At 36.3% G+C, this 9,000-nt stretch overlaps 1 protein-coding gene across 3 annotated transcripts; it reads right to left on the bottom strand.

Moving 5' to 3' along the window:
- Window positions 1–636: 636 nt before the first annotated feature.
- LOC105788633 (amine oxidase [copper-containing] zeta, peroxisomal) lies at window positions 637–7,983 on the bottom strand. Of its 3 annotated transcripts, none has more exons than XM_052627461.1 (13): window positions 7,355–7,983; window positions 6,663–6,772; window positions 6,218–6,523; window positions 5,795–5,907; window positions 5,361–5,691; window positions 5,058–5,273; window positions 4,717–4,953; window positions 4,312–4,497; window positions 4,090–4,230; window positions 2,537–2,805; window positions 2,134–2,215; window positions 1,451–1,634; window positions 637–967 (listed from the first exon to the last, which is right to left on the bottom strand). In XM_052627461.1, the coding sequence occupies exons 1-12, from the start codon at window positions 7,602–7,604 to the stop codon at window positions 1,500–1,502; spliced, it is 2,376 nt and encodes a 791-aa protein (XP_052483421.1). In that variant the 5' UTR covers window positions 7,605–7,983; the 3' UTR covers window positions 637–967; window positions 1,451–1,499. The 3 variants fall into 3 exon arrangements, with proteins under 3 accessions (XP_052483421.1, XP_052483422.1, XP_012471048.1); XM_052627462.1 differs by having other exon boundaries at window positions 637–957; XM_012615594.2 differs by lacking the exon at window positions 637–967 and having other exon boundaries at window positions 1,133–1,634.
- Window positions 7,984–9,000: the final 1,017 nt, after the last annotated feature.

Genomic DNA, 9,000 nt, shown 5'->3' with positions numbered 1-9,000 from the left:
TTTACATTGGACGTCTTCATAAGTTTTTGTTTACTCCATCCTTATATCTAGCACACCTTGTTCGTGAACCTTCATCGCTATGAACAGTGGAACTTTCTCATCCACAACATTTTGTTCGAGGAAAAATCAAGAAGTATGCCTCTAAGGAGGTGATGGGCAAAAACACTTCCCAAGGCACGAATGAAGCAAGACAAGGACAACTTCCATGTCCACACTAAGGACGGCCGGCCCAAGAAGCAAAGGACCAAGAGCCTCGCCACTCTCATGGATGAAGGACGTGACAACCAAGACCTTGAGCAACTTAGGAATAAAGTACGAAATCTAACAGAAATGGTAAAAGAACTTGCCTAAAAGTTAGCAATAGATGAACACATCTAAAGGAGATGATTCGTTCGATGAAACATAGGAAGAGGCCAACGCCACCTTCACGGAAGACGAATCCAAACGGTAATTCTTCGCAGATAATCTTGACTTGTGGAAAACAACAACCATGGAGTAATCGTCAAATATTGTATATATGTTCAGTCAAAGCTTTAATGTAGTCTTTTTCTTCCTTAAGTTTCACCAAATAGTAATCATTCTCAAAATCCATCAATTGAATTGTCAACTTTGATTTCTAGAGAGAATACACCTTAATAAGGCGTTGGAATCAACTTTCCTTCCCATTTTGATAACCATTGAAAGACGCATGCTTTTCTCAACCAACAAGTGAATTCTCTCAGAGAAACATATAGACGGTATACCATTTATGACTCTCGTGATTACATCCCCTTCCTGTAACTTCAAGTTATCCACTTCGCGAGCCTCCAACTTGGGAATACCACCTCCCAGGAGCATATCCTTGAAAGAAGACCGAGTTCCCTCAACACTCATTCGTCGGATCACCCGTGTCAACAGGATCATCCTCCCTACGGCGACCTTCTTAGTCGCTCTACCAATACCCACGTTGAGAGCGTTCTAGTGAAATCTTTTTCAATTATTATATAATTAATAATAAAATTAATAATCTTTTATTTATTTTTAATGTAATTATTAATATTTATGTTCTATTATTTTATATAAAAAATGCATTTATTTGTTCATACGTTTATTTATTGTTCACAATAAAATTCAATTAATTTAAACAAACAAATACAAGGAGAACAAACATAATTTAAAATTCTTAACAAACAGAAAGGACACACAAACTAACATAAAAGTAAACAAACTATTAGTCGTTCAAACTCAAATCATTTCCAACCCTACCTACTACCACACTCCAAACAAGTGGCATAAGCATGCCATGCTTATCAAAGTCATTTTCACAAAGAAAAATATAGATTTTTGTGTTTTGTTGAAGAAAAAAAAAAGTATTCTTTTACGATAATAATTCACACATCCTAGTACACAACCCTTAAAAAGCAGACAAATTTATATGAAATTCTACAGCAGTGATGGTGATTGATAGTACCATGTTTTTATTGCACACAAATGCAATGCCTCCACGGCCCAATATATGCTCAAAGTTTTGACATCAGACCATTCTGAATAGACTTGGCTACCACATTTTCTTTGATATCATTGTCTTTCGTATCCAATTCGCACGCATTAGGAGGGACATCCACAGCAGGAGAGCAGTTAAAGAATCCATGCGGCTGCATATAAAGACAACACAACAGACAATTAATTAAAACCTGCTCATCACATCAAATAATTTCCACTAACAAGAAACAGAAAAGCCAACATCTGTTACTATTTTTAGTTCTAGGTTAATCCATTTTTTGGGGCCTGAATTAAGTAATTGTTCTCACATTGAAACCTAAACTTTATTTTTGTCTAAGTTAGTCCCCTATGCGAGAATAATTGCCAAGTTCAGAGAAAGTTTAGGTCCTTATGTGCGAAAATTTGCCAAAGTTCAGCCCCAAATAATGCATTAACCTTATCGTTAAATAAATGTTCAACAATAAAAACACGTAAATTTTACTAGTTTTTCAAGGTGGCAACAACATTCCCTAATTGCTTGTGAGAAAGGAAGCCCCATCAAAGGCCTTTATAAGCTAACAGAACAAGTGATCATAAGCATGAACAAAGCATATGAGAGTACTAAAGCAATTCTAATAAATGGCTGGAGTCTGAACTCAATTAGATGGTTACCATCAGCATGAAACCAATGCGCTCCACTGGCATCACAGGCCAGTCTTCCAGTCGAGGGACATGGGTAATTCCGAAAACATACCTGCAGTAGTAATAACTCGTTATGGTCAGTCCAAACAAAACGGATCAAAGAAAATGCATTTTTATTTAGAAAGAATTCAAGACCACAACCACTCTCCCCTATTATGCTACAGGGACAAAACCACAAGTATCCATAGCCCAATCATAAAGAAGCTTTTAAAGGAAAAGGACAATGCTTTCTTCTTCATCAGCAATTTGACATGTATAATTATCAAAACAAAAAAGGTTGCTTGAGATGACACCAGTGCTTTATTGGCAAACAGCTGTGAAGCATAAAGTGTTAAAAAGTAAATGCTTTAATAAGAAAGACCAATTCAACAACCAGAGAACTATATCAGTTTCCTCCAGAGATCGATCCCGCTTGACCCATGTAGCCAATCCTTCACCAGCACGTGGATTTTGATTAGGAAACTCTCCTCCAGGAAACATCTCATTAGGAGCACACTGAGTAACCCAAAGGTTATGCTTCAAGAAAGCAGCTCTTCTTAAAAACTTGGCCTCAGAACCAGCTAGTGGTAGACAGTTGGAGCCAGGTACAAGTTTGTAACCAGTCAGTTGACCACTCCTGTTTACTGTCCTTGTATTCCTCACCTGCCATATTGCAATTATGCATTCATTGAGCACATAAATATGTATCACACCATCACTTATTTATAAGATAAAATAAAAGGATAGGCACGATTAAGATTACACCATCACAATACTAGTATCCAGAAATTGAAGTCCCATGCCACACATCTTACTTTTATCAACATACTGAAACACAACTGAGAAATAATTAACAAAAATACTTACTCTTAAGACAAATCAATGAATGTAAAAAACTTTTTTGTTTTTTTTTAACTTTTATTTCTGATAAAATATTACTTTGCCTCAATTAACTTATTGAATATGTTCCCCAGGTGCAATTGACTCTTAGATCAACCTGCTGGATACACCACTCCTGAAGCTATAAGCATATGATGAAACCAATAAAACCAACATTTATATGTTAAAATGACCACTGACAGCTGTAAGCTAGAATATAATCTTTGAGGTTGACTGAGGACTAAAAAACATCACAACCAACCCAGAAACAGGAACAACGATCATTTCAAGAAAAGTTCATCAAATATTTTTAAACTTGCAATGGATTAAAACTTGATCAAGAGTTTGAAAACTAAATGATAAGGACAACCATGGTTATCAGTGGTACAAGCTAGGACAGATAAGTTTCGAGGAAAACTGGTACAGTAACAGTCGGATCAAAATTTTTTTTTTTTGGTTTCTTTCAATCAATTCCTAATTTTTTTCACTCATGATCAATTTTACTTTTTCATAATTTCATTCAAATAAAAGATGTTCATCAAAGTTAGGCTATTTAACCAATATTTCAGTATATTTTATTAATTTTTTAAAAAAAATTTATACTTCATATAAGCATATTGATGCACAAAATGAAGATGTGTTCTTATGTACATATTTTGTTAAGGAACTTGGAAATGGGATGTGTGTGTGTGTGTGTGTGTGAGAGAGAGAGAGAGAGAGAATACTAAAACATCTAAACAAAATGGTACATCCATTGGTGAGATGGTAATACTAACTACTTCGGTAGTAAGAGAAGGACAAAAATCATGTGATTACTAGAAAGCAGCATGTGACCAAAAGAAAACTAGACACTCTGTAAGAAAGGAGAAACAGAAGTAAGTCACTACAATTTTCTAGAGAATATAAAATCTAAGTACTTCTACACGGTAAAAGCACCTACATACAAAATTAAAGGCAGTAGAAATTTTTTGCTGATTATATGGAACACCCAAGGCATACTAGGAATAGAACTAAGGCCAAACAAGCAACACATAGAGGCAATTCAACACCAAAGACACAGAAACTTACAATCCAGTGGCGAGCTGTTAAGGGATTACAATCACGCATTGCTTGGAGTTCTGTTTTAAGCAGGGTTTCTTCCGCATAGAATGCATTATTATGAATGTTATTTTCCCCAGGTTCCTCAACTTTAGCATTAACCTCAACAACCTAGGAATATAGTTGAAATTATATCATATAGTAGAGAAACGTTTTAAGGAAATAACAATATCAAAATACAAAGCAACATACCTGATTGAAAGCTTCGCCTGGTTTGCAATCGATAGCCATGTCCATACGAGCAACAAAGAAGTGTTGATGAACAGGTGCATATAAACCCGGGGCAATCATTGTACCATATTTTCGAGATTCCCCAGGCTGTAATGCTCCTAAGCTAAGAATTCCAGTAAGCTTAACTTCAGCTTCAATCTTTCCATCCTGTAGTAACCAATAACAAAGGTCAAGAAAATCTTCAAAAAGCATACGAAGGTATAACAACATAGAAGTTTGCAGCAAAGCTAAAATTCATTATGAAAATTCCCTGAATGCACCTTAAGAAATTCTAAACATTTTCAACAGTGATCTGTTTATAAACATAAATTATATTTCATTGTTGGCATCACAATTTAGCATATGTGGAGATGGAAATAGACTTGCCTGATAAAAGTGCCAGTAAAATCCATACTCATAGTTAGCAACAGTGCATATGAATGACACTGTTAGCCTTCTAGACCTTCGAACTTCTGCCAAACCTGTTCTCCAATCTTGATGCTTCCATAAAATCCCATGATCCTCTTCATGCAAACAGACACAATTTTCAATCGTTTCAACACCTCCAGTGAAATTTGTAAAGTGAGCATCGAAGTATTTGATATAGCCGAGACAATCACATCCCTGTAACAGCATTTTTGTGTAGAACAAATTTAACTTCAGTTGAAAAACAGCACTAAATAAACTAAAAATTATAATATAAAGAGTAGGCAGGATAATGGGAAAACCTTCTTGAGAGAATGTGCATTTTTACCAAGGCCATCTTCCCCAGCATCAAAAGCATTCTTTCGGTAATGTGGATCATTTGGATCCCCATATGGCACAACCATCTCCACAAAACTCAACCTATGAGCAACAGGCCTTCGACCTCGACTACCATCAACATAAGCAACTGAGTATATAACCAAACCCTCCTTTGGGGTGAAACCAATACGGAAATTCCACTATCAACAATAGGCAAGAAAGGAGAACATTCATATGAGCTTCTGAATTTAGCAAAAAGTATAATCAATTGAAAAATGCAGACCTACCTTCTGCCACTCAACGAAACACCCATTAACACGAAAGCTTGGACCTTCAGGCTGAACAATCTGCAAGGGTTTCACATCACTACGATCAACACCACCCCTTGTTTCTCCAGAAGTATAGTTCCTCAAAGGATCAGCCGGAGGTAAAGGAACAAATTTACGGTCCTCAAACTCAATCACCTTCATCTTTTGCATATCAACAAGTACATAAATCCCCTCAACTGGGCGAGCATAGCCATTTTCCATGGGGCAGTCACTTTCAGTTCTACAGAATATAAGTGGTTTAGCAAGTCTTCTGCTTGGAGAATCAGCATCACTATGATAACCAACACACCTGTTGAAAATGGATTTAAAACCCAAATGTATAAGCACCAGAACATGACACAGATAAAAAAGGCAAACATTTTATATACAATCAAGATGTGGATTTAACTAACCAGGGATCAACCATCACAAGGTCCATGTCCTCAATACCCCTCTTCTTCATTGCTTCTCGGAATGGAGGAAAGTCTTTTACAACAGCTTCACATTCAGCATATTCCATAGCATCCTGAAAGGAATTCAAAACTGAGAAATAAAATATGAATTGGTAGTTCAACTTAACCAAACCTTTGCACTTGGACTGGCGAGGGAGGGGTCAGATTATGAGCGTTTGTCCCAAACAGGTACGTTCAATTTAAGGTAAAGTTTTTAAATATTTTTGGAAGGCCAAACATCCATACACATGTAAGTAGGAAAATTCAAGGGATACAAAGAGTCTTAAACAACATAACACTTGACTGCAAAAAGTCTAGAATTCTAAAATCTAGCAAATGGGAAAAACATAAAGTACAACTGTCCATGCAATGAGATAGATTTACCATAGGAGGCTGAACATCTGGTACAATTTGAGATGATATTACTTTTCCCCTGTGATGCCCTCCTCGAGTTACTGCATGTACTTCAGATAACTCAACAATCCATATACTTGTTTCATTGGACTTCTTGTTATAGACAACCAATCTAGCTCGCCTGAGAGGGAGCTTGGTAGGTATCACTGGGCCATTTTTGGTCCTTGGAAGTAATGAGGGTTGGAAAGGTGGGAAGAAATAAGCATCTGCCAGAGCAACAACATGCTTGTCTGGCTCCAAAAGAACCACTTCAACGAAGCGCATGCTGTCTCTTACCTTGAAAAAGAAAAATAAGAATATTACTTATCTCAACATTTTAAACAACATAGAAACATCAACAAATCTTAAGCACATTGGTTTGGAAATGATATAATGGAGGACAACAAAATAAAGGCATTATATAGAAATTAGCAACCTCAGGAGTGGCACCAGCAGCTCTGACAGTAGCAACTGCAACAGAGATCTCAGCAGCAGATAAAGGGTCCAAAGGATGACTGGTTTGAGGCCTTGTAAAGATTTGGATGCCTGCACAATCAAACAAGCAATCTTATTGAACACTATAGAGAGAAAAATCCTTGTCGACATCAGAGTGCTAAATAACTAAATACCAGCATAACTCTCAAACACGTTCGATTAAACACAAAATTCTTGAAGTTATTCACTTGAAATTTTTTTAGGAAAAAGAAATCGGTCAACAAGCAGCAGAGCAAATAAAAATAAAAGGTCAAAGTGAAGCATTAAGTAATGAATTGATCGTCCTTTCTCGAAATAAATCTTACACTTTCAAGATTCTTCCAATATAACTATAAAAGATAGATAAATAAAAGAAAGAAATATACATGCATTTGGTACAAACTAAACCATAGTTAATTCCTTTTTTTTCAAAAGAATATATATATCGAAGTCTGAAACTTTAGTTCATGATATTCGTGGATGATTAATGCACGAGGAACGATGCAGAAAATAAAAAAGTCCGAAAAACATGAGATGATAGAAAAAGAAATACATAACAACATGTAAAACGGCTAGGATCTAAATTGAGGATCATCTGAAACGCCAACACATTTCTTACAACAATGAAAGAGACAGGGGGAGAGAGAGAGATGCCTTTGGTGGAAGTATCGGGAAGAGAATCAACGGGGCGAATCAAGGACGCCATGGCAGCTTTGGTGGCGCTGCTATCGTCGCGGCGATCCGTAGAACCGAGGGTCCACTCGTGCAGCAGATTGGAGGCGGTGGCGGAGGCAGATGAAGAAGCAGGAGGCGCGGCGGAAACAACGGAGTGCGATGCGCAACATGAAGAAGGGGAAGAAGATGAAGAAGAATGAAGCGTCGTCTTTTTCTTAGCTGAGGCCATTGTAAAGGGTTTGCAAGCTCGCCAAATCCACCGCAGTAAGTCTCAATACAATCTACTGACATACAGCAAAACTTTCTCAGTCGACTCTCTCTGGCTCTCCCTCTCTCTTCTATCTATTTCTCCGTTGGAAAGAAGCTTCAAGAAAATACAAGAAAATTTAAAAGAGAAAAAAATGAAGCAGAAATAACCAAGGTCAGATCAAATAGTGGTGTGTTGAGTGGCAATAAACTCTAATTCTAACGACAAAGGACCGTTTGTTCAACGGGAGAAAGAAATGTGAAGAGAAAAAGGAAACCAGAACCAGAAACAAAACAAAAGGAAAAAGGAAAAAAATAATCAATGGTAGAGTTGGATAGACGGAGAAAAAGTAAGGGAATGGAAGGGCTTTATATACTATTCTACTCCTATTCCTATATAAGAGAAAGTACAGAAACCACGTGCATCCATCTCACTCTCAACTCACACCCTCTATTGATTTATTGGACGGGAGATCATAGGTGACCTGTTTTACTCTTTTTTTGTTAACGCCAGATAATAACAAAACTAAAACTGATGGTGGTGGATATGGGCCATAAGGCGATGGCCCTACTTTTGTTTTATGTTTTTGTAGGATTTTGGGTGGGGAGCTTATAATAATGATTTATAAGAGGGATCATTTTCAGTGGATAAGGGGTGATACATACACTGATAGGAGGATCTTAATGTTAGCCCTGATAAGGCCGTACAACTTCCTCTTATTTATTTATAAGGACTTAATTTCTCTATATTCACTTTTACTTGTGGGCTACGGCCCACGCCACTGCATTCTTTACTTACTCTTATTTTACTTTTAGGATAAACTACCCTCCTTCTTCTTTTCATCACTCTAAATTTTTTTTATCACTCTGATTAAGATAATTGTTCGAACTGATCACAGTTATTTAAAGTTTTATTGATCTACTAATGGATTACTAACGTGGTATTTTTTTACTTTTAACTAAAGTTAAGTACCTCTACATAATTATTCCAAAATATATTTTTTTTGGTTTATTTACAACGTGAAGATTTTAATAGTGGCATTGTCATTTGAATCCTCTCTAAGAAGAGGGAATCCAATTACGGCGACGATGAATCATGACCATGACCCCACTATTTCTGATGAACCCATTTTCCAGTATAACACCATCGATCACCCTATCGCCATCAATGGCCATGACAATATTGTCTCTATTGTTACTTCAAGTAAAATTTATCTCTTTTTACTTCTATTTTTTTGTTTGTTTGATAATTATATATATATTTACAAGTTTATATTTGAAAAATTAGATTCAACTGTTTCATATTTTTTTTTTGGAGGATTTAACTTTAATAACTAGATGATGCTTTTTGAAGTTCTGTTTCAAAATTTATGAAATCA

Source organism: Gossypium raimondii, chromosome 2 (genome assembly GCF_025698545.1).
Source record: "Gossypium raimondii isolate GPD5lz chromosome 2, ASM2569854v1, whole genome shotgun sequence".
NCBI classification, from domain to species: Eukaryota; Viridiplantae; Streptophyta; class Magnoliopsida; order Malvales; family Malvaceae; genus Gossypium; species Gossypium raimondii.
This window is presented reverse-complemented; position numbering and strand designations above follow the sequence as displayed.

What these genes read in the sequence shown, in the direction of transcription:
- LOC105788633 (XM_052627461.1), bottom strand. Translation starts at nt 7,604, where the DNA reads ATGGCCTCAGCTAAGAAAAAGACGACGCTTCATTCTTCTTCATCTTCT. An exon ending in GAAACTGATATAGTTCTCTG is followed by an intron (nt 2,216 to 2,536) that starts GTTGTTGAATTG and finishes TTACTACTGCAG; the next exon opens with GTATGTTTTCGGAATTACCC. An exon ending in GCATTGGTTTCATGCTGATG is followed by an intron (nt 1,635 to 2,133) that starts GTAACCATCTAA and finishes CTTTATATGCAG; the next exon opens with CCGCATGGATTCTTTAACTG.